Here is a 26266-nt window from a genome sequence, read left to right as displayed (position 1 = left end):
AACACTGGGAGGAACTGGTTCTTCTGCTGATGGCAGTATGGTCTCTAGGAGAAAAAAATGCTACCTGTTTGTCCTCTAAATTGTATATGTGTGCTGTCTTTATAACTAAGGTGCTGTACTCTGCAACATTTTCAAGGTGAAGGTCTAGAGGGGTATGCATCAACCCCTTTAGATCAGTTAGTCTATAACCTTCCATCTCTTTTTAGCTGACTCCAGGTCTTCATCTAATCCCTGTTCACACACATTCAAGGACCCCTCCTCAACAGAACATGTTTTCTTGCTCTTCCTAGTGGTCAGACAGATTCCAAATCCATTTGTTTCTCCTGTTGATCTCCCTGTCTGAGGATTCAGTGAGATGCAATATCCCTTTAAGGGAGTCAAACTTTCCTCTTCATCAAGGCCTGTTTTCCCCCTTCAATATCAGTTTTTTTGCTAAACATTGAGGTCTTCCTCTTTTCTCGAGGCTTTGTCCCTCCTACGCTGCTGATTCCCTTTTCAGAGTCAAGGCTGCTTCCAAGGGATTACTGTCAACTGAAACTTAACATTGAGCTGTGAAGTTATTTTGCTTGTGCTTGCCCTTCAACACTTTGGAGATTGATGTCAGGACCACTTTTGAAGACTTCAAGTCCAAATAATTCGGTTGAGCAACATTACACCCTATTTTGTTATGTTATGAGAATTTGTAAAGTGTGCTTATCCCTCAAGGGGTATCCAGGTAGTGGAATAAATGAGTAAGCCAATCATTATCCTAGTTGAATAGCCAAGTCTTCAGCTTCTTGCGGTACTCAAGGTGGGATGGGCTGGTTCTGATACGGTGTGGAAGGTAATTCCAGGATTTGGCAGCGATGTAGGAGTGGCCTCCTGATTTGCTCCTGCAGATGTGGGGGGTCTTTGTGACAGGTAGTGCGGCTGAACGTAGTTGCCTGGTGGGTTGGTGGAATTTAAGTGGTGTTAACCGGTTCTTCTTCATCTCAGTCTTTCAACATCTTCTACAACGCCTTTTCCCTCTGCTTTGGCGAACTGCGTAGGAGCCTTCTCCTTATGCCACCTCGGTTTTCTCAGTGTTATCCTCACTGTTCAATAGACTGAGGTCTCTCAGTGATGTCTTCTGGTGAAACTGTGCCATGGCAGAATGAACCTGCTTTTGTTTATCTAAAGGGTGTTGGACTGCAATTCTGCACACATCACAGCCCTCCTAAGTGTGCTACTTCAGCAAGAAAATGTTTCAAAACTTTTGGCTGACCTTTTGTATGAACAGGTCGTGGCACTATTGTCAAAACCTAAAGTGGGTATATCCTCTATCCCCAAAGATCTGTCCAACCGCAGTGGTTGAGGTTCTGAACTTCAGAAAAAAAACTATTCCCTCAATGTCAGTCTAAACCCCAGTTCCTTCATAATATTTTGTTTGGTCAGTGGCCATTCGATGAAACTTCAGTTTTAACTAAGACCTTCCGTGATACTGACTTCATCTGGATCCAATGTTGGAAAAAACAATCTGAAGATTTTAACACAGAGGGGTCGCAAGGGGCGGCCAACAACAGACACCGATTGCAATAAGAACGTTCAGGGCCCTCTTTCTTTCATAACTAGAATGTTCAATAAACGAATGGCAATGATAAAACTGTTGAGAGGTTTGGGCAGTTATGATGATCGACCCGATATTTACCAGGGTCCTGTGAAATGTTTTAAATATTTAACATGTTTGGGTGCCATTACTTCACAAAATGTAGCAGTATAAAATCTAATTTCACAGGACCTGTGAAACTAGCATTTCATGGGTCCATGTGAAATATTGTACACAATAATAAAATGAGCCACATTTTATATGGGGTTTGCCATGCTCATGAACCTGTCCGAACTATCCTAGGAAATAAACTCAAGTTTGATGACCAAGGACACTTCAGCTGCACATGTACAACAATTACTCAGGAAAGTGCCTTATTTAATATCCTTCTTACTTTTTTTTTTCCAGCAAATGGAGTTCAGGCAATCCTGCAGGTTTGCTTGCTAAGGCAACGTCTGCTTCTACATGCATTGAAGCCTCGTACTGTCTAGGACACCATATGCATCCATATTGACCATGTAATTTAGTTAGCCACAGACTTCAAAATTTGCCTACCTCGTCGGGTGTATCCTTAGAATCTGGCTGGGCGACAGCAGCACGTCGAGCAAGAGCTCCAGCTCGGATATTGCTGAGGTTGATTTGCCTCTCAGGTGGAGGACCTCCACGAGGTTGGCCTCTGACAATAATGGCAACACCGGAGAGAACCTGGAGAAAAATAAACCATATTTGAAAAACAGCTGCAACAATGAAAATGCCCTCTATTTTACCTTGGGAAATGTCCTGATCTCAAATGAGAATTTAATTTCAAGAAGTACTCATAACACTGAAGGTCTAAACTTGAAACTTAAAATTGTTACAGTGGACTCAAAATCGCTGATCAATAAATGCTACCACCTCACAAGAAAGGAAGTGTCTTTCCTGCTGGTAGCCAAACATTACATAATAGCTATTTATCCGGTGACTGGCAAAATAGTACATAATTCCTACTATTTATCAGAGGCCTTCCTGAATACATCTGAAACTTCACTATTTCTCTGGAAGCAGGTTAAACAGTAGATATATGTACTAAATTCCAGTTACGTGGATAAATACTGTGAAGGTCTATATTTAGCTGGACATAAAGAGAAAGGGACTTCAGAAAATGACAGGGTAGTGGCCAACTTGCATTGGGGATATAAGAAATCTTATAAAGCATTTGAAAGCAAGTACACACATTAAGTTAAGCTGCTTACAGACAGATTAGTAGAATCAATTTAGAATATATTCATTTATATTCAAATAATAAAATGCAGGAATCAAACTTTCAGGGTATGACAAATATTTTGTGCTGCAACCTGGGAGTATTTGGCGGTCACCAAAGAATGAGTGTTTTTAATTCACATTACACATTTTCCTCATGACAAAACATTGATTTTTCCTCATGTCATGAACCTCCTTTTGATGGTATTAGAGGGCTGGGCTCATTTTGTGTTTCTTATGAAAGCCTTTCTACTAGTTCCAAGCAATATTTTAAGGGGCATTGTGCTTGGATAATATTTCAGGCCTGGCAACACAGTAGCACCAAACAAGCAACAGCAAACGGAGTGCAGAGTCACAGGTGGTATCTGGGTCACAGAAGGAGGAGTGCTGACAATGCAACTGGTGCTAGGAATTGTATTTGAGAGCACTTGCAGGAGGTATATTAGGTTAAAAAATAATTAATCATGCTTCCTTGGAACAGGGTGAAAGCTAAAGACAGGCAGGCAAAGTACCTAATTAACAAGAAACATGCTTATTCACACAGCTGACGCTGAATAAACAGTTCTCACACTATTAACTCAGTGTAGTGGGGGTTAAGGCAAAGAGGCGTATTGCTCCCATATCATGAGTAGCACCCTTCAGGCATTTTAATCACCTGCCCAATGTATCATGCAGAATAGTAGATCAGTTACTAAAATGCTAAAGCTGTGTTATACGTGGGCCGGGCCCTGTCTGTCCTAGGCCCTCATTTCTGTTCTGGACTGTTGTCTGAGAAAAAGAAATATGGAATTCCACAAAATAAAATCCTGAGTAACCGGCTTGGAAGCTATACCTGGCTGAAGTCCTCTAGAAGAGGAAGGAAGGAGAACTGTTAAGAGGTGGAAGAGGACAGCCAGGAGGCAGATATGGACCAGGATGTGGACCAACAGAAGGGCTAGTATGAACAGATCAATACAAATGTTTTTCCCCTGGACTTGCTAATATCCAGTCTTTCACTATGTCGAAGATTTATCAACCTAAGAAAAACATATAACTTCAATATCAAAAGTAACCAATGATGGCCCAACCACAATAATGAGAATCTCAAATATTTAATAAAATACATACATTACTATTGACATTTGTTTATATAATTCATCTATTGGACTGGATACATTATCCAAAATATTTAGCCTAGCAGGATCAGGGTGAGTTGTATCTGTAGAAGCAATGCAGGAGGCCAGGAAGGAGCAGGGTAAAGAAGACTGGAAGCAGGAAGGAGGAGGGCCAGGGAGGCCAAGGGTATGAAGGACTCCTGAGAAGCACCAGGTTCACTGAACTACCACCAGGGTGACCAGGGCTACAGGAGTAGGACAAAAACAACCCAGAAAAGGAGGACTGGAGCAGTAGGAGGATGAGGCCCAAGAACAGAAATCATAGAAATACATTAAGACCAGAAGGAGACGTGTGATTATTACCAGCATATATTATGATATCCCTCAAGCAAAAGTTTTTTATTAATGCTTATGCAGTGAACCCCTAGAAGTCTCCACTTTATTTAGCACACGTACAGAACTGATTTTAAGTATGTGCTGTAAAATGAGACCATGCAACATATATAGAAAGCCAGAATGGTTCCTCAGCTCAGAGTTGTAAAAGATAATGGTAGAGTGAGCCCGAGGGTGGATCAGAGAGTAGAGGGACTAAAGGTGGATGGGTTTAAAGACCCGTGGGCTGTGAAAGTTGACAGACAGGGTTTGAGAAACTTAAGAGGACTAGTCAGCAAAAATTGGTGCCAGTTAACAAACGGAATGTCAACATCAATGATAAGCCCAAAGAGAAGCTCAGGATCACAAGAGGGCTCTGACAAGCATATGAGGGGGCCAGGGATGCTGCAGATTGATGGGCTCAGATGGCCCGCAGAAGGACTAAGTAACAAAGAGCTGTGTCAGAACTATGAATCAAGGCCAGTAAATGGCACCTTCAGCACCGGACAAGTCGTTCTTGATCCTCTGAAGGTAGGTTGAGGAGTGGTGGAGGTATATATGTGGCAGAAGTGTTTTGAAGGCCTGTAAAGAGGCTACAAGTGTCAAGAACAGTAGAGTAGTCTGAAGTTTTGGGAGGTCACAAATTCGAAGATTGATGGTCAGTTCAGTCGTGAAGGCTGAGGACAGAGTTGGAAGGGCTGTACTATCAGCCGAGATGATTTAGAAGTTGTCTAGGGGCTGACAGATGGCTCTTAGCACCAATTTAAAAAAAAGAGCAGCAAATGAGGTATTCTGAAGATAAGAGAAATTTTAAGAACCACCAAAGAGTTTCTGTGATGCTCAATGGGCAACATATGGGTTAAGTAATCAGTGAGGGTTGGCAAAGGGAGGGACAGGCCATTCTAGGGTAGCAAGGATGGAATCATGGGAGACAGTGTAAAGTGTAAGCTGGCAAAACTCAGTACTTGAAGCCTAAGGGGCCATATAATCAGACAGGGTGCTGAAGGTGGTCAGAATGGAAAGATCAACACAGAATCTTGGGCTAGCCAGGTGGCAATAAAGGCATGTAAAGCATGGTGCAAAACGTTTTCAGAGATTCAGCTAAGGGCCTCAGAGGACCAGAAGAGGTGGCACGGAAAAGTAACTGAGGGAGGTAGTCTGCACACTGGCATTAAGGCTCTGAGTGCTGTCAAACAGGGGTCTGAAAATATGATGGCCAACCCGAAATGTTGTGCTGACAAAGGGTGGACAAGCTCTTATAGCAACAGAAGTGTAACCAACTTTTCGAAAGAGCAGAATATGAATTCTTTGAGGGGTGGCTGACAGTAGTGAACTAAGTACTTGCAAAAGGATCTGACAATCTCCGAGGGCAATCTAAGTCTCGAGTAGATTTTACAGACTCCAGAGGTCAGATACTTTTAGAACTGGAAAAGGGGAGGCTGTAGATGATTCTAAGGGCAAATGTGGACCAGCATGGGGATTCTGAGAGCCAATGGCACTGACCTACAGGGTCACTGAGATGGTGGATTCACTGAGTGTTATGTGGGACTATGAAATCCAGAAAAGTGGTGTTGTGGGCACTGCAAGTCCTTCTAGGAGGCCAAAGTTTCTCAGTGGCATTGAGAGAAGGAGAAATCCAGGTAGGATAATAGTCCGAGGGCCAATAATGGGAGCTCTGAAACAGGCCATCCGGTGAGCTTTGAGGAGTCTCAGAGCTGCCAGAGGTGAGAGCAGGTGCAAATTTGGTCAGCCATCTGTAAGACTGAGGTTAGCAGAATGGATAGGATGGGCTCTAAGACTTAGCAGAGGGCTTCAGAGGGCTTGCCCAATGTAGAGGTAGTTACAGCATTGTCTGAGGTCCAGCAGGGGATATTAAAGAACACAGAGGGCAGTGTTACAGGGGTCAGAACCTTTGGTAGTGAAGGATAGGTAGCTTATAGGCTTTGAGCTGCCACCTTTAGAACATGGAGACCCAAGTTTGGATCCCAGCCTCTGCATTAGACTAGACAATGTGATTCAGTGCAAATAATTTTCCTAAAACTGGGTACAGTGCGCAAAATGTATTTGTATAATACTCACTTGACGTACAGATCTTTCCGTTTGACTAACCCTTCATGTAATGTACAGCACTATGTGGCTTCACAGCTAGGTTTGTGCTATATAAATAACAGTACATACATACAGCCAATGGCCAGTGAATAAGGGGATTTGAATTAGGTGTAGGAGGTAGAGAAAATGCGTGGGGCTTTTTGGTCATCATATCTACACATTGTAAATTTCTCATGACGTTCTGATTAAGAGCAAGTGCATAGCTGTAGAAAAGAACATTTTCACTGGTTTGCAGAGACTCCGATCATCTTAGCAGCTAAACTTAATAGGGCAGGAACAATTGTGGAGCACATGACAGCTACATAAAGGGCCTGCCAAGTGATTGTGTATTGGCCCTTCATATACTAGAGTGGCAATCTGAGCCACGCCTTTTAAATGAACTTGAAAACCTTGTTTTAAACTGGTATTGGGAATTTCATACTACAAAAACGTGCTGTCCTGGCAGAAATATAATTAAACCAGTTTTGGCACTGACTTGTATAAGGGGATAGGTATGTGCTCACTCCTTGTTTGCAGTTAGTCTGGTGATATGTGCCTATTGAAATCTGCACTAGGTAGAACACAATTTCATGTGCTCAGAAGGGGTCCGAGTAAATAGTGAAGTTTCTCTGCCATCTGCAGGGCTACTGGCCAAACCGCCCATGCTCTGCCATTTATCAAGTGATCAGGTGAATAAGGATGTTTCTTTGCTATCTGCAAGACTACAATCCAAATAGTTCATAAGGTCTGCTATTTACCCAGCAGCCAGGTAAGTAATGTTTATTTACGGTTGCGTAGCCTCTGGACAAATTGTACATAATGCCTGGTATTATGCCAGTAGCCAGGAAAACAGTAAAGTTTCTTGCCTATTTAAAGGCAGCTGGACAAGTACTGAATAAAATTCACTCTTTAGCCACTAGCTGGGTTAATAATGTAACATTTTTGCGTTTCTTTGTCACAAGACAATGTCTGCTATTTAGCCACAGACTAGGTAAACTGTAAAATGTCTTTGCTATTTGCATGGCAGCCAGCAAAACAGTACATAATGACTGATAATTAGCCAGATGCCGGGTAAATACTGAAATTCCACTGCTATTGCAAGGCACTGATCAAACAAATTTTAGATACTTGCCCAACACCCAAGTAAATATTGAAGCTTTTTTTTACTGGCCAAATTACACATACTGTCTGCCATTCTTCCTGAGTGAACTTTGACAATCTGCACAGCCAATGGACAATACTGCACATTCTCTACTACTGAGCCAGCGGCTCGGTAAATAGTAATTTTTTTTTATTTCCACAGCCATAGGCCAAACAGTGCTGAATCTCTATTTAGCCGGCAGCCAGATAAATAGTTGAACGTACCCATTTGCGGGGCTGTCAGCCAAATGATAAATAAGGTCTTCGATTTAGGCACAGGGATGGGTAAAACAGTAAAGATAATTAGCTTTGTGCATGGTTTCCAGTCAAACACTACATAATGCCTGCTATTTAGCAAGCAGGTGGTAAAGAGTGAAGATCCCTTGCTATTTGAAAAGCAACTGACCAAATAGTACAGAATTTCCAATATTTAGCCAGTGAGTGGCTAAATAAAAATGTTTCTCTGCTACTTGCAAATCTGACAGCCAATTAGTAAATATACATCTATTTAGCCAACCGATGCGTTAGAGAAAATTCAGTTTTCGCCCGACGTCAGGCTTGCCACCTAAAAAAAAAAAAAACAGTTCAACTTGCAAGTCACCCCGAGCTTCATTTCAGAGGCCTACAAAGCTGTTTTTTTAGCAGACACTGATGAATTTTCGGAAGAACCACTGATTACTTTAGCAGTAGGAAAAGAGGTGTGACGAGTAGGATATAAATACAAGAGGGTCTGCCTTTTCCAGCCTATTCTCAGTGTAGTGATATCTAAGTAATTGTCTGGGCCCGCAGCACATCCTGTAATTACCATCTAGACCTCCACAGCATGATTGCTAGAAGCACATTGAGTAGGAAAGCGTGGAGGGATTCCCTAGCTTCAAGACTACAGCTGTAGAAAAAAATGGTTGGCACAAGAGGTAGGCCCTTTTTCCCCAACCCTCTTTCTATCCCTCCCTACACTTGCAACCACAAAGTGGTCAGGCAAGCCTTATTGCCATCTGTTGCACACTAGTACTAGACCCCCCCCACCCCTGGCAAAAGTGGAAAATCTATAGTTCCCCTAGAAAACCCTCACCCACCAGGGTTACCCCTTAGTGTGAAATGCTTCATCATTCAGTCAATTCCGCAAACGACAAATTATGTGCCTTCCTGTTATGTGAGAAAAAGAAGGCAGATTCATAACACCTCTCCCATTTCACCCTGTTTTAACCGTACCACCACTAGGGCAATTATTAAAACAGTTTACCTAGGAGGCAGGTATTTTTCAGATTTTTATGGCCCCTCATTCCTATTATACATCATCATAGTGGATTACATATAAAGTGCTTCCACGTAATTCGTCAGTTGCATCATGCCCCGTTCCGCAGCAAAACGGGAAGGATCCAATGATGAAGCATGTCACCAAGGGGTAACCATGGTGGGTGAGGATTTTCTAAGCAAAGTGTACAGTTTGCATTTTTGCCACAACAGTTAACCCGGCAGTAAAGGCCTGGGCTTTTGTTTCGCTTAAGGCATAAACCTTTGTAGGAGGACAAGCCCCTGCCTGTGTTTTTCCTCCTCACTCCCTCTGTTGCACACCAGAACAGGGCCACTGCGTTCAGCAGTAGGTCTCTCAAAAAGTTTTCATTCTAAATACTCTAACAGTTGAGAAGCACAAACTCATTCAAAGGAGATTCTGGCTGTTAATTGCGTGAATTCTAAATTATTTATGTACCTGGAAATAGGATTAAAAAATACAAAGCGTCTTCCAAGCAGCTAGTTGAGAGTTTATCGAAGTGGCATAATACGACAGCTACACTTCAGATACAGTTTACATCACCACCCCTCAAAAAACAGAAATCTGAAAGTGGCAACAAAGTGGATCACAAACATCTTGAAACAAAAGAGGGAAAGTATATAGTATGTTTCATGTATGGGCATGCCAAGCACACTGTACGGCTGGGAAGACGAGGGCTGCTTTTCTAACAGCAGCTGCACACTCCAGGCTCTAGACTGAAAAAGTCTCTTGTAATGTGTGTGTTTTTATGCTGCCTCTCAATTAAGAGTCAATTTAGCTTGGCAGATTGTTCAAACACTATACTTCTTTCATAGGTTTCAAAATACTCTGCTGTGAACCATTTCCTGTGTGTATAACTAATAAAGCACCAAAAAAATGAACGTAAAAAATGATGCAGCACATCTGACTTTTTATATGTAACTGGACGCATTGATGCTGCTTCACTTTTGTTACTGCAACTCACAGGATATATATATATTGTAAGGAAATGCCTCCTTGGCATGGTTACCCCCTGACTTTTTGCCTTTGCTGATGCTATGTTTTGAATTGAAAGTGTGCTGAGGCCTGCTAACCAGGCCCCAGCACCAGTGTTCTTTCCCTAACCTGTACTTTTGATTCCACAATTGGCACACCCTGGCATCCAGGTAAGTCCCTTGTAACTGGTACCCCTGGTACCAAGGGCCCTGATGCCAGGGAAGGTCTCTAAGGGCTGCAGCATATCTTATGCCACCCTGGGGACCCCTCACTCAGCACAGACACACTGCTTGTCAGCTTGTGTGTGCTGGTGAGAACAAAAACGAGTAAGTCGACATGGCACTCCCCTCAGGGTGCCATGCCAACCTCACACTGCCTATGCAGTATAGATAAGTCACCCCTCTAGTAGGCCTTACAGCCCTAAGGCAGGGTTCACTATACCATAGGTGAGGGCACCAGTACATGAGTACTGTGCCCCTACAGTGTCTAAGCCAAACCTTAGACATTGTAAGTGCAGGGTAGCCATAAGAGTATATGGTCTGGGAGTCTGTCAAACACGGACTCCACAGCACCATAATAGCTACACTGAAAACTGGGAAGTTTGGTATCAAACTTCTCAGCACAATAAATGCACACTGATGCCAGTGTACATTTTATTGTAAAATACACCCCAGAGGGCACCTTAGAGGTGCCCCCTGAAACCTTAACCGACTATCTGTGTAGGCTACTGGTTCCAGCAGCCTGCCACAACCGAGACATGTTGCTGGCCCCATGGGGAGAGTGCCTTTGTCACACTGAGGCCAGTAACAAAGCCTGCACTGGGTGGAGATGCTAACACCTCCCCCAGGCAGGAGCTGTCACACCTGGCGGTGAGCCTCAAAGGCTCACCCCTTTGTGCCAGCACTGCAGGACACTCCAGCTAGTGGAGTTGCCCGCCCCCTCCGGCCACGGCCCCCACTTTTGGCAGCAAGGCTGGAGGAAATAATGAGAACAACAAGGAGGAGTCACTGGCCAGTCAGGACAGCCCCTAAGGTGTCCTGAGCTGAAGTGACTAACTTTTAGAAATCCTCCATCTTGCAGATGGAGGATTCCCCAATAGGATTAGGGATGTGACCCCCTCCCCTTGGGAGGGGGCACAAAGAGGGTGTACCCACCCTCAGGGCTAGTAGCCATTGGCTACTAACCCCCCAGACCTAAACACGCCCTTAAATTTAGTATTTAAGGGCTTCCCTGAACCTAAGAATTTAGATTCCTGAAACCTACAAGAAGAAGAAGACTGCTGAGCTGAAAAACCCCTGCAGAGGAAGAACAGAAGACACCAACTGCTTTGGCCCCAGACTTACCGGCCTGTCTCCTGCCTTCCAAAGAAACCTGCTCCAGCGACGCTTTTCAAGGGACCAGCGACCTCTGAATCCTCTGAGGACTGCCCGACTTCAAGACAGACAAGAAACTCCCGAGGACAGCGGCACTGCTCCAAAAGAACTGCAACTTTGTTTCAAGGAGCAGATTTAAAGACCCCTGCAACTCCCCGCAAGAAGCGTGAGACTTGCAACACTGCACCCGGCGACCCCGACTCGACTGGTGGAGAACCAACACCTCAGGGAGGACCCTCCAGCGACTCCGAGACCGTGAGTAACCAAAGTTGTCCCCCCTGAGCCCCCACAGCGACGCCTGCAGAGGGAATCCCGAGGCTCCCCCTGACCGCGACTGCCTGAACTCCATTTCCCGACGGCTGGAAAAGACCCTGCACCCGCAGCCCCCAGCACCTAAAGGAACAGAACTCCTGTGCAGGAGTGACCACCAGGAGGCCCTCTCCCTTGCCCAGGTGGTGGCTACCCCGAGGAGCCCCCCCCCTTGCCTGCCTGCACCGCTGAAGAGATCCCTTGATCTCTCATTGAAATCTACAGAGAACCCGACGCTTGTTTGCACACTGCACCCGGCCGCCCCCGCGCTGCTGAGGGTGTACTTTCTGTGTGGACTTGTGTCCCCCCCGGTGCCCTACAAAACCCCCCTGGTCTGCCCTCCGAGGACGCGGGTACTTACCTGCTGGCAGACCGGAACCGGGGCACCCCCTTCCCTCCATTGAAGCCTATGCGTTTTGGGCACCTCTTTGACCTCTGCACCTGACCGGCCCTGAGCTGCTGGTGTGGTAACTTTGGGGTTGCTCTGAACCCCCAACGGTGGGCTACCTTGGACCCAAACCTGAGACTTTTAAGTGATTTACTTACCTGACAAAACTAACAAAAACTTACCTCCCCCAGGAACTGTGAAAATTGCACTAACTGTCCACTTTTAAAACAGCTTATTGTGTTTTATGTAGAAAGTATACATGCTAATGTAATGATTCAAAGTTCCTAAAGTACTTACCTGCAATACCTTTCAAATGAGATATTACATGTAGAATTTGAACCTGTGGTTCTTAAAATAAACTAAGAAAATATATTTTTCTATAACAAAACCTATTGGCTGGATTTGTCTGAGTGTGTGTTCCTCATTTATTGCCTGTGTGTATGTACAACAAATGCTTAACACTACTCCTTTGATAAGCCTACTGCTCGACCACACTACCACAAAATAGAGCATTAGTATTATCTCTTTTTGCCACTATCTTACCTCTAAGGGGAACCCTTGGACTCTGTGCATGCTATTCCTTACTTTGAAATAGCACATACAGAGCCAACTTCCTATATATATATATATATATATATATACACACACACATATACACACACACACATATACACACACACATACACACACACACACATATATATACACACACACATATATATACACACACACATATATACACACACACACATATACACACACACACACACACACACACACATATATATATATACATACATACATATTCATATTCCTCTGCCTGCTCAGATTAACAATATTTTGAAAGATCATTTAAGTAGTAGTAGAGAGTGGTCCATTGGTTTCCATTGTTTGCCATTATTTTCTGAGGCTCTAAATCCTGGGTCTTGGCACAACTTTCCCCAGGGGCCACAAACTATGGTCTGTGGTGTACCCAAGGGCTGCATTAATGGCAGCACTGTGGGAGTGGTGCTTTTGGCGTGGTCAGTGAATCAGGGAGTTATTTTAAGGGTTTCTTTCCATACTGCCCTCTAAATTAAGCCTCTGGTGTCTAGACGAGTCATACATTTGACAATGCTGTGTTATGTATCTGAATTGCTACCCCTCCACCGCACCTTGGGGTAAGCCTTTCTGCTTGCTATCGCTGCCTTGGGAGAGTCAAGTACAAAAATTAGTTAACTTGATTACTAAACTGAAATGAAATAGAATTGAACACCATGAAACCACAAAATCTAGGATCAATCCTGGCTTCCCCACTTGTTTGATCCTAGGCAAGTGAATATTTTCACTTTGCCTCCTTTTTTCATGCTATGTAAGAGCACCTTGAAATACATATTTTCAGGATACATGCTGTACAAACCTGTGTTTGATTTAATAAACTATAATATTGTCCCAGTATAATAACACTTATCACCCAGAGGGTTACACGTGGCAACCGACTTGCCTCTTGGTTCAGTATTGACATTGTTGGCAGGGTATGAAGAGGCATGAATATTTCTACACTCATTTAAAATTATCAGTGTTAAACAAAATACTTCTCTGAATGAAGTAATCTATTCTGATGTGCCAAGGTGTAACACTTCTGCAATACATTTTCAGAATTCTGAAGTGACTTTTAGGTCAAGCATTAGTGTTCGGCCTGCTGTATACTTTTAAGTATACTATAGTGACTTCCAGCGTTTGTTAGTTGCAGTGTCCTTCAAAAATCGTTGCTTGCTAGTGGTCAGTTCTGCCTCTTTGTCCTGCCTTTTTTCACTTCGGGAGCAGCACAAAGTACTGTGAAATTACACTAAGTTCTGTTTATCTCTTCTGTAAGGGACTTTTTTTGTTTTTTTAGCATTTGCCTGTTTCACTTCAACTCTGTGGGTGCTTGTTCAGTCCCTCCTCCCCACCAGCTCCCTTTGCAAACATAAAACAGAGGGGGGCTTTTCCAGGGCCAACTTGCTCTCCCCTCACTGTTTATGTTGTGTAAACATGATTCTGTTTCTCGTGCTTATTTTTAAAAGGTCACAAAACACGTCCCATGTGTTTTTGCGAGTTGAGCTCTACAGCTTATTGTTTTCATCCCCATGCGTGCTGATTGGTGCAACAGGTCTCGCATTTGCTCGAGTTAGAGCTATTAGCGTTGTAAATTCCTAACTGGACTTTTCTTGACACACAAATGAAAAGACGATCGCGCTGCATTTTTTTTTTCATTAGTGTGGCAAGAAAAGTCTGGTTAGGAGTTTCCAAAGCTAATAGCTCTAACTCAAGCAAATGCAAGACCAATTGCATTGGAAATGCTTGTTATACATTTGTTGCAGGATGTAATGAAAAATGAATGTGTTCCTAGAGCTAGGTTTTGCAGGACTCCTTATTTTCTTTTACTTCAGTTCGCCTGTAAATAAACATGTTCTAGTTTATTTAACAGTTTTGAATGTTAATGCTTTCTGAAGTAAACATCAGCCCAGTGCAGTCATTCAGCTGGGGACTGCATGTAAAGGTCAGAAGGGCCACATGCGGCCCCAGCCATACTTTGAGTACCACCGCTCTAAATCAAAGTCATGGCATTTTGAGGAAGGTTATAATGTCCCATTAGCTTTCCCATTAGTTATGGTGTTCAAGTAGTACTTTTGTTAGACTGCAGAAGGAACATGATGCATAGCTTGTAATTCAAAGTCAGCGATTATTCTTTGGACTATTTCTTTACTGGTCATGCCATTTTATTTATTTTTTCTGTTTAGAAAGCAGCTCCTGCTTAGCTTTATGGCAGTTTAAGGCTATGCAAGGAATCAATCTTGCTAGTTCCTTTTTTTTCTTTAACTGTGCTGTCTTGACAACATGTTGGATTTATAGCTTTTTTGCTCACAAAGTGAAGATGTGCACACGTTAAGTTTTCTTATGCTGCACCCAAAATACAGGACCACCTTTAACAACATCTACTATGCAATACTTTGTTTATAATGTAAGTGAGACCTATTCCTTTGCTGATGCTTGCTCCTGATTGCAGAATGTCCCTCACACACAGGCAAGGGTCTTCACATACATTAATGTGGCTTGTTGATCTCATTAGCCGCACAATGCAGCAAAGGACTCCTCCACTTTAGCATCCATGCAAACTGCTCTTATTAAACATGCTCACTAAGTTCTGAGTTAGTACTGCCACAACCCTCAGTGCCTTATCCTCACACAGACATCCCCACGAACGGATATAGTCTGGCTTTAGTACTCGCTGGTAGTGCATGGTTTTTCTAAATCTTACACTCTGTACAGTGTATTGCCATCGCGCAGGAAGGCACTACCAACTGCAGCTTCTAAAATGGTGCACTTATAACGAGAGAGGGGAGGGTTGGGGGAATCGTCAATATGGGTTAAACTGTTTACCTCTGCAAACGTGTACATTTTCAATTCTGAGGTCTAGCTAAGAATTTCCTAACTGGCCTCCGTTATCCTAGAGCATCTACTGCATACCCCGGTTATGCAAAGCACAGAAACTCTAGGAAAGTTGGAAACTTGGAAAAAAAATTGAGGTGGCCCCAAAGTTACTTCTGTAGGGTTCACTTAAGTACGCCCATACTTTTGGATACTGCATGAAGGGCTGCATTTGCATCTGTTAAGTTGAACAGTGTCAACTTAAAAGTACACCATTGGAGACTCCTGCAACTCACTCCTGCAACTCACTCCTGCAACTCACTCCTGCAACTCACTCCTGCAACTCACTCCTGCAACTCACTCCTGCAACTCACTCCTGCAACTCACTCCTGCAACTCACTCCTGCAACTCACTCCTGCAACTCACTCCTGCAACTCACTCCTGCAACGGACACCGACTGCTAGTGGTTTGGCATTTTTTTCCCCATCTTTGCTCAATCATGCATATTTTAGATATGAACTTCCCACAGTCTGCTGTAACCACTGGTAGCGCAGGTCTGTTAGGGAAGGTCCTTCGGTATCATTTGTAGTTTCATATATCCTGAATATAAAGTAATAAATCACCTGTTGTGGTTGCTCAGTTACTGAGAAATTAGTATGTGTTCATCATTCATCTCCCGTTATTTGATGCTAATTTCCAAAACTGTCTTTCTAAAATCTTGGAGTCCTACTAAAGGTGTCGATTCTGCTTAAAGTATGTACCACTTTCTCTTCTTGGGATTCTTGAAGCCACTGGTGTAATATCAGTTTTGAAAGGAACAGAAAATTGCTTTTGAAACTAAATGGTCTCAGCACCACCTGAAATATAACCTTAAAATACAAGGGACGAGTGGAACTAGATTGTGCTAGTTTGACTTAAGCAAAGGGGACACGCCTGGAACTTTGAAAGGGACTACATATCCCAGACTGCTTTGTGGCCCCAGGAGGCGGCCATCTTACCAGCACCTGCATCCACTTGACCAGACCAACGAGCGCTATATAGCACGTGGGGGCACTGAGGTGCCGGACGCGCTTGGAACTTTGAAAGGGACTACATATCTCAGACTGCTTTGTGTCCCCAGGAGGTGGCCATCTTACCAGCACCTGCATCCACTTGACCAGACTAACAAGCGATATATAGCGCAAAGGGGCACCTCGCGGCGTGGGACGCACGCGGGCGAAGCCCAGGCCAAGGGCGGGCCCGTGTCCACGCCCGTTGTAGCCCAGAGGAGGCTGGGCCACCCCCGTAACATTTTTCTAAGCAGGCACCACTGACATTTGCCATTATTGTACCCTTTTGTAGGTGTATCATTGAACTACATGTTGAACTTCCCCCTGACTTACATGAAACAACTCTCTGGTCTGGCTGTAGCCCCCAATATTGCCTCCGCAAGCACTCACGTTTCTTCTTACAGATCCCACCAGACAACCCGTGATCCATTGCACACCATGATAACATTGTACATTCTTTGCCAGTGAATCTCACTTATTACAGAAAGCAAAGCATGAGAATACCGCACCTAGGACCAGGTTAGGTCCCCCAGATGGTCATTACGAGATACAGGATTCGCTGGACAATAGTGATGACTAACCCTCTCCTCCCAAGCAACCTCACCTGTTAAACCACCCTCTGGTAACCAAACTCTCAAATAGGTCAGTGGAAACGGCTGTCCATTCAACCACTGGGGTACAACTTGTCTCATGGAATGTGGCAGGTCTGAGATCTATCCTCCTCCTCCCGTCATTCACCACCTTTTGTGAGGAACACGACATATGCCTTCTTCAAGAGACATGGTCGACCGACCCACTCTTTCGAACTGGCTATTCCAACTTTTATATTCCTGCTCTGCCCAGTACCAGGGGCAGGCCCTCTGGGGGTCTAACCATTTGGACTAGATCACTAAACTGCCCTATATCACAGCTATCCCTTGATTTCTGTGATCTGCTAGGTCTTCGCCTATCATTTGGGGATAATGCAGTTGTGATTATTTTTAACATCTATACCAGAAGGGGTTTTGGGGGGGGAAGAGGGGGAGGGTGGTTCGTGTTTCCAAAACCCTCTGCATTCTGGAGGCATTTCTGCAAAACTGTCCCCAGCATTACAAAATTGTGGCAGGTCACTACCCTGGATATCCCACCCATTAAAAGGTGGTCACAAATTGCTGTTCAAGTAAGATCACTGACTATGGAATTTGGACTTAGGGCACTCAATGGCAGGACCAAATCTGACGTAAAGGGTTGTCACACTTCTAACAAAGTTAACCACACAAGTAGAATTGATTGTCTAGTTGACATAAGATTATGGCCTTTAGTCATTGACATGATGGTTATTGAGAGATCGGAAAGTGACCATAATCCTCCCTGAGTCCACCTGTTAGCTTTGAGCAACCACCTATCCATTATCAACACCTCAGTTAAAGCACCAAAGGAAATCAGTCTGGTTAATGACAAATGCCACCTACACTCAGACGCTGCTAACACCTTGAGGACTACATTGACAGGCTTAGGAGGTGGGCTCCGCAATCCACAACGAGGAATGAAAATGTCACTTACCCAGTGTACATCTGTTCGTGGCATCAGTCGCAGTAGATTCGCATGTTCTGCAATAGCTCGCCATCTGGTGTTGGGCCGGAGTGTTACAAGTTGTTTTTCTTCGAAGAAGTCTTTCGAGTCACGGGACCGAGTGACTCCTCCTTTTGTCTCCATTGCGCATGGGCGTCGACTCCATCCTCGATTGTTTTTCCCCGCAGAGGGTGAGGTAGGAGTTGAATTGTAGTAATAGTGCCCATGCAATGGAGTGACTAAGTATGCACTTATTTAAGGTTGAGATGATACATATATAAATAATTGAAGGTAACTTCCAAACTGCTACAGGCTCCCGGGGAGGCGGGTGGGCACATGCGAATCTACTGCGACTGATGCCACGAACAGATGTACACTGGGTAAGTGACATTTTCAGTTCGATGGCATCTGTCGCTGTAGATACGCATGTTCTGCAATAGACTAGTAAGCAGTTATTTCCCCAAAAGCGGTGGATCAGCCTGTAGGAGTGGAAGTAGTCTGAAATAATGTCCTTAATACAGCTTGACCTACTGTGGCTTGTTGTGCGGATAACACGTCTACACAGTAGTGCTTGGTGAATGTGTGAGGCGTAGACCATGTGGCTGCCTTACATATTTCTTGCATTGGGATGTTTCCTAGAAAGGCCATGGTAGCACCTTTCTTTCTGGTTGAGTGTGCCCTTGGTGTAATGGGCAGCTGTCGTTTAGCTTTAAGGTAGCAGATTTGGATGCATTTAACTATCCATCTGGCTATACCTTGTTTTGAAATTGGGTTTCCTGCATGAGGTTTTTGAAATGCAATAAAGAGTTGTTTAGTCTTTCTGATGTTCTTTGTTCTGTCGATGTAATACATTAATGCTCTTTTGACATCTAATGTATGTAGTGCCCTTTCAGCTACGGTATCTGGCTGTGGAAAGAACACCGGAAGTTCCACTGTTTGATTTAGATGGAACGGTGAAATAACCTTTGGCAAAAATTTAGGATTGGTCCTTAGGACGACTTTATTTTTGTGTAGTTGTATAAAAGGTTCCTGTATAGTAAACGCCTGAATCTCGCTTACTCTTCTCAGGGAAGTAATGGCGATGAGAAATGCCACCTTCCAGGTTAGGAACTGTATGTCGCAGGAGTGCATGGGTTCAAAAGGTGGACCCATAAGTCTAGTTAGGACAACATTTAGGTTCCATGAAGGAACAGGTAGTGTTCTTGGTGGTATAATTCTTCTAAGGCCCTCCATGAATGCTTTAATGACTGGTATTTTATATAGGGAAGTTGAATAGGTAGTCTGCAGGTATGCAGATATTGCTGCAAGGTGAATCTTAATGGAAGAGAAAGCTAGGTTAGATTTTTGTAAGTGAAGCAAGTAACCCACTACATGTTCTGGAGTTGTGTGTAATGGTTGTATTTGATTAATATGGCAGTAGCAAACAAACCTCTTCCATTTACTTGCATAGCAGTGCCTGGTGGATGGCCTTCTTGCTTGTTTTATGACTTCCATACATTCTTGGGTAAGTTGTAAGTGCCCGAATTCTAGGATTTCAGGAGCCAGATTGCTAGATTCAGCGATGCTGGATCTGGGTGTCTGATCTTTTGGTTGTGCTGTGTCAACAGATCTGGCCTGTTGGGCAATTTGATGCAGGGTACCACTGATAGGTCTAGCAGCGTTGTGTACCAGGGTTGCCTTGCCCAAGTTGGTGCTATCAATATGAGTTTGAGTTTGCTTTGACTGAGTTTGTTTACCAGGTAAGGAAGGAGAGGGAGAGGAGGAAAAGCGTAAGCAAATATCCCTGACCAGTTCATCCATAGGGCATTGCCTTGGGATTGCTTGTGTGGGTATCTGGATGCGAAGTTTTGGCATTTTGCGTTCTCCCTTGTCGCAAACAAGTCTATCTGAGGTGTTCCCCAGAGTTTGAAATAAGTGTTCAGTATTTGGGGGTGAATTTCCCATTCGTGGACCTGTTGGTGATCTCGAGAGAGATTGTCTGCGAGTTGATTTTGTATCCCTGGTATAAACTGTGCAATTAGGCGAATTTGGTTGTGAATTGCCCAATGCCAAATTTTTTGTGCTAACAGGCTTAACTGCGTGGAGTGCGTCCCTCCCTGCTTGTTTAGATAATACATTGTTGTCATGTTGTCTGTTTTGACGAGAATGTATTTGTGAACTATTATTGGTTGGAAAGCTTTTAGTGCTTGAAAAACTGCAAGAAGTTCTAGGTGATTGATATGCAGTTTTGTTTGATGTACGTTCCATTGTCCTTGTATGCTGTGTTGATCGAGGTGTGCTCCCCACCCTGTCATGGAAGCATCTGTTGTTATTACGTATTGTGGCACTGGGTCTTGGAAAGGCCGCCCCTTGTTTAAATTTATGTTGTTCCACCACAGAAGCGAGAGGTAAGTTTGGCGGTCTATTAACACCAGATCTAGAAGGTGACCCTGTGCTTGAGACCACTGTGATGCTAGGCATTGTTGTAAGGGCCTCATGTGCAGTCTTGCGTTTGGGACAATGGCTATGCATGATGACATCATGCCTAGGAGTTGTAATACCATCTTTGCTTGTATCTTTTGTGTTGGATACATGCGTTGTATGATGGTGTTGAAATTTTGAATTCTTTGTGGACTTGGAGTGGCTACTCCTTTTGATGTGTCTATTATGGCTCCCAGGTATTGTTGTACCTTGCGTGGCCGAATTTTGGATTTTGTGAAATTGACGGTGAACCCTAGTTTGAAGAGGGTTTGTATGATATGATTTGTGTGATTTGAGCACTCTATTAACGAATGGGCCTTGATTAGCCAGTCGTCTAGATATGGGAACACATGTATTTGCTGCCTTCTGATGTGTGCAGCGACTACCGCTAGACATTTGGTAAAGACTCTTGGTGCGGTTGTTAATCCGAAAGGCAGTACCTTGAATTGGTAATGTATTCCTTTGAATACAAACCTTAGGTATTTCCTGTGCGATGGGTGAATTGGTATATGGAAATAAGCATCCTTGAGGTCTAAAGTTGCCATGTAGTCGTGCAGCTTTAGCAATGGCAATACTTCTTGTAGTGTGACCATGTGGAAGTGGTCTGATTTGATGAAAGTGTTGACTACTCTGAGGTCTAGGATTGGTCTCAGTGTTTTGTCCTTCTTTGGTATCAGAAAGTACAGTGAGTAAACTCCTGTGTTTATTTGTGTGTTTGGCACTAATTCGATTGCATTCTTTTGCAATAGTGCCTGCACTTCTATCTCTAGGAGATTGGAATGGTGTGTTGTTAAATTTTGTGCTTTTGGTGGTATGTTTGGAGGGAACTGTAGAAATTCTATGCAGTAACCATGTTGGATAATTGCTAGAACCCAAGTGTCTGTAGTGATTTTCTCCCATGCTGTGTAATAATGACCTATTCGTCCCCCCACTGGTGTTGTGTGGAGGGGGTGAGTGACATGTGAGTCACTGTTTAGTAGTAGGGGTTTTGGGGCTTTGGAATCTTCCTCTATTTCTAGGGAATTGCCCTCCTCTATATTGTCCCCGAAAACCTCCTCTATACTGTCCTTGGTAACTGGACGGTGTGGCTTGTGAGGTGCTGGCTTGTGTGCTTTGACCCCGAAACCCCCCTCGAAAGGGCGTTTTACGGAATGAGCTGTAATTCCCTCTGCTCTGCGGGGAGTAGAGTGCGCCCATGGCTTTGGCAGTGTCCGTATCTTTTTTGAGTTTCTCAATCGCTGTGTCCACTTCTGGACCGAACAGTTCTTTTTCATTAAAAGGCATATTGAGAACTGCTTGTTGAATCTCTGGTTTAAATCCAGACGTTCGGAGCCATGCATGCCTTCTGATAGTTACAGATGTATTAATTGTCCGTGCAGCTGTATCTGCAGCGTCCATGGAGGAGCGGATCTGGTTGTTGGAGATGGCTTGTCCCTCCTCAACCACTTGTTTTGCCCTATTTTGGAAGTCTTTGGGCAGATGTTCGATGAGATGTTGCATCTCGTCCCAGTGGGCTCTGTCATAGCGCGCAAGTAGTGCCTGGGAGTTCGCGATGCGCCACTGGTTTGCAGCTTGTGCTGCGACTCTCTTACCAGCTGCATCAAACTTGCGGCTTTCTTTATCTGGGGGTGGTGCATCTCCAGATGTGTGAGAGTTGGCCCTTTTCCTAGCTGCTCCTACAACAACAGAGTCTGGTGGCAGCTGTGTTGTGATGAAAGCTGGGTCCGTAGGAGGCGCCTTGTACTTTTTTTCCACCCTTGGTGTGATTGCCCTACTTTTGACCGGGTCCTTAAATATGTCTTTTGCGTGCCGGAGCATACCAGGGAGCATAGGCAGGCTTTGGTAGGAGCTGTGGGTGGAGGAGAGTGTGTTGAACAAGAAATCATCCTCGACCTGTTCTGAGTGGAGGCTTACGTTGTGAAATTGTGCTGCTCTAGCCACCACCTGAGAGTACGCGGTGCTGTCTTCTGGTGGAGATGGTTTTGTAGGGTATGCCTCTGGGCTGTTATCTGACACTGGGGCGTCGTATAGGTCCCATGCGTCCTGGTCTTGGTCACCCTGGCTCATGGTGGTGTGAGCTGGGGAGTGTGATGGCGTTTGTGCTGGTGAAACGTTAATCACGGGCGGAGGAGAGGATGGTGGTGTAACTCTTTTCACCACTTTTGGTTGTGGTGCTTGTTCCGTCTGGAACTCCAACCTTCTCTTTCTCCTAATGGGGGGAAGGGTGCTTATTTTTCCTGTCCCCTGCTGAATGAAAATACGTTTTTGCGTATGGTCCGCATCAGTTGCTTGTAGCTCTTCCTCAAACCTATGCTTCTGCATTTGGGAGGTTAGCGAGTGCTCTTCTGTATAAGAGCCTGAAGCTGGGTCGCTTGCAGTTTGTTTCGGCATCGAAACTTTGTCTGCGTGTTTTTTCGGCTCCGAGGTGACTTTTTTCCTTTTCGGGGCCGAAACCTCTCGGCGTCGATCTGTTTCGGTGCCGCTGTCTCGGCGTCGAGCCGTGTCCACACCGGCATCTCGGTGTCGAGGCTTGTCTCCAGCACTTTCTCGGTCCCGAGAAGGCTGCGTGCCGGTGTCTCGACCGGAGTCGGACGATCTCGGCACTGTTTGGGCCTTTTTCGGTGCCGACGGTCGGTCACCGATTTTATGGGTTGAGCCATGGCCTGGTGGCAGTGGCGTCCCCTGGGCCTTGTAAATGTTTCTTTGTGTGGTTTTCGACGTCTTACTCACGGTTTGTGTATCGTCGAATCCTTCGGAGTCTGAGTCTTGGATCGAGAAGGTACCTTCCTCTTCCTGTTCCTCGAACTCCCGTCGGGCTGTCGGTGCGGACGCCATTTGAAGTCTTCTGGCTCGACGGTCTCGGAGTGTTTTTCGGGACCGGAACGCACGACAGGCCTCGCAGGTGTCTTCGCTGTGCTCAGGTGACAGGCACAGGTTGCAGACCAAGTGTTGGTCTGTGTAGGGGTATTTATTGTGGCATTTGGGGCAGAAACGGAACGGGGTCCGTTCCATCGGCGTTCTTCAGCACGCGGTCGGGCCGACCAGGCCCCGACGGAGGATCGAAAAACTACCCCGAAGGGCACTGGAGCTCTTCGATCTTCGATGCGGTGTTGAATCTAAGTATGCCGATCCCGAACGCAACAATACCGACGAAAATCTTCCGAAATTAACTATTTTTTCTGTTCCGAAACTCGGAGCGACAGGAACACGTCCGAACCCGATGGCGGAAAAAAAACAATCGAGGATGGAGTCGACGCCCATGCGCAATGGAGACAAAAGGAGGAGTCACTCGGTCCCGTGACTCGAAAGACTTCTTCGAAGAAAAACAACTTGTAACACTCCGGCCCAACACCAGATGGCGAGCTATTGCAGAACATGCGTATCTACAGCGACAGATGCCATCGAACATAAGCTTAACTCACACCTCATGTTTCAAGGGTATTGCAGCCCTCTTCTCAGCGGACAGCCTCGGATAGTAGGAGGCTCAAGAGTAGGCATCGCTGGTTTAACAAAGAGTGCCATTCCTCAAGCAAGGATTTAATCCAAGCTATTAAATCTAAGGATGTAAATGCAATTAGCTCAGCCAGAAAGTCTTACAAATCAGCTATCGACAAAGCTAAACGTGAACAAGACAACAAATGGTGGGCTGCACTTAGTAACGCTGCACAAGAGGCACTGCAGCACATTTTGGTCCCTGGCAGCATGCGGCCCTGCAAACAGAGAATGAAAATGTCACTTACCCAGTGTACATCTGTTCGTGGCATCAGTCGCTGAGATTCACATGGTATGCATGAGCTCGCCATCTGGTGTTGGGTCGGAGTGTTACAAGTTGTTTTTCTTCGAAGAAGTGTTTTCGAGTCACGGGACCGAGTGACTCCACCTTCTGTGCTCATTGCGCATGGGCGTCGACTCCATCTTCGATTGTTTTCCCCGCAGAGGGTGAGGTAGGAGTTGTACTATAGTAATAGTGCCCGCGCAATGAAAAATGTAAGTATGTACCTATTAAAGGATTAAGTAATATATATACAAATGTACAAAATTGAAGGTAACTTCTGAACTGCTACAGGCTTCCGGGGAGGTGGGTGGGTCCATGTGAATCTCAGCGACTGATGCCACGAACAGATGTACACTGGGTAAGTGACATTTTCAGTTCGATGGCATCTGTCGCTGTAGATACACATGGTATGCATAGACTAGTAAGCAGTTAGTTCCCCATAAGCGGTGGTTTAGCCTGTAGGAGTAGAAGTTGTCTGAAATAGAGTTCTTAATACAGCTTGACCTACTGTAGCTTGTTGTGCGGATAGCACATCTATACAGTAGTGTTTGGTGAATGTGTGAGGCGTAGACCAAGTGGCTGCCTTACAAATTTCTTGCATTGGGATGTTTCCTAAAAAGGCCATTGAAGCACCTTTTTTCCTTGTTGAATGTGCCCTGGGAGTAATGGGCAGTTGTCTTTTTGCTTTAAGGTAGCAGATTTGGATGCATTTAACTATCCATCTGGCTATACCTTGTTTTGATATTGGGTTACCTGCATGAGGTTTTTGGAATGCAATAAATAGCTGTTTAGTTTTTCTGATGTTCTTCGTTCTGTCAATGTAGTACATTAATGCTCTTTTGACATCTAATGTATGTAGTGCTCTTTCAGCCACAGAATCTGGCTGTGGGAAGAATACTGGTAGTTCTACCGTTTGATTTAGATGGAATGGAGAAATAACTTTTGGTAAAAATTTTGGATTAGGTCGTAGGACGACCTTATTTTTATGTATTTGTATAAAAGGTTCTTGTGTTGTGAACGCTTGAATTTCACTTACTCTTCTTAGAGATGTAATGGCGATGAGAAAGGCAACTTTCCAGGTGAGGAATTGTATTCCGCAAGAGTGCATGGGTTCGAAAGGTGGGCCCATGAGTCTTGTTAGAACCACGTTTAGGTTCCATGAAGGAACAGGTGGTGTTCTTGGTGGTATAATTCTTTTAAGCCCTTCTATGAATGCTTTGATAACTGGTATCCTATACAAGGAAGTTGAATATGTAGTTTGCAGGTATGCAGATATTGCTGCAAGGTGTATTTTAATAGAAGAGAAGGCTAGCTTTGCTTTTTGTAAATGGAGCAAGTAATTTACTATATGTTTTGGAGTTGCCTCTAGTGGTTGTATCTGATTATGATGGCAGTACCAAACAAATCTTTTCCACTTACTTGCGTAGCAGTGTCTAGTGGATGGCCTTCTGGCCTGCTTTATGACTTCCATACACTCTTGGCTAAGTTGTAAGTGTCCGAATTCTAGGATTTCAGGAGCCAGATTGCTAGATTCAGCGATGCTGGGTCCGGGTGTCTGATCTGTTGGTTGTGTTGCGTTAACAGATCTGGTTTGTTGGGCAGTTTGATGTGTGGTACTACAGACAGATCTAGCAGTGTTGTGTACCAGGGTTGTCTTGCCCACGTTGGTGCTATTAAAATGAGTTTGAGTTTGTTTTGACTCAATTTGTTTACTAGGTAAGGAAGGAGAGGGAGAGGAGGAAAAGCGTAAGCAAATATTCCTGACCAGTTCATCCATAGGGCATTGCCTTGGGATTGCTTGTGTGGGTATCTGGACGCGAAGTTTTGGCATTTTGCGTTCTCTTTTGTTGCAAATAAGTCTATTTGTGGTGTTCCCCAGAGTGTGAAGTAGGTGTTCAGAATTTGTGGGTGGATTTCCCATTCGTGGACTTGCTGGTGATCTCGAGAGAGATTGTCTGCCAGCTGATTCTGGATCCCCGGAATAAACTGTGCTATTAGACCAATTTGATGGTGGATTGCCCACTTCCATATTTTTTGAGCTAACAAGCTTAACTGCGTTGAATGTGTTCCTCCTTGTTTGTTTAGATAATACATCGTTGTCATGTTGTCTGTTTTGACAAGGATGTATTTGTGGGTTATGATTGGTTGGAAAGCTTTTAGTGCTTGAAAAACTGCTAATAATTCTAGATGATTTATATGCAGTTTTGTTTGATGTATGTTCCATTG

The 26266-nt window shown here is 44.5% G+C and overlaps 1 protein-coding gene across 1 annotated transcript in view; it reads right to left on the bottom strand.

Annotated features, from left to right (window-relative positions):
• SND1 (staphylococcal nuclease and tudor domain containing 1) overlaps positions 1-26266 on the bottom strand; it is a 1722638-nt gene that overhangs the window by 1656342 nt on the left and 40030 nt on the right. The window contains exon 2 of the mRNA XM_069229374.1: positions 2120-2269. Within this exon, the coding sequence (XP_069085475.1) occupies positions 2120-2269 (150 nt within the window). The remainder of the gene's footprint in view (positions 1-2119; positions 2270-26266) is intronic.

Source organism: Pleurodeles waltl, chromosome 4_1 (genome assembly GCF_031143425.1).
Source record: "Pleurodeles waltl isolate 20211129_DDA chromosome 4_1, aPleWal1.hap1.20221129, whole genome shotgun sequence".
In the NCBI taxonomy this organism is placed as follows: Eukaryota; Metazoa; Chordata; class Amphibia; order Caudata; family Salamandridae; genus Pleurodeles; species Pleurodeles waltl.
This window is presented reverse-complemented; position numbering and strand designations above follow the sequence as displayed.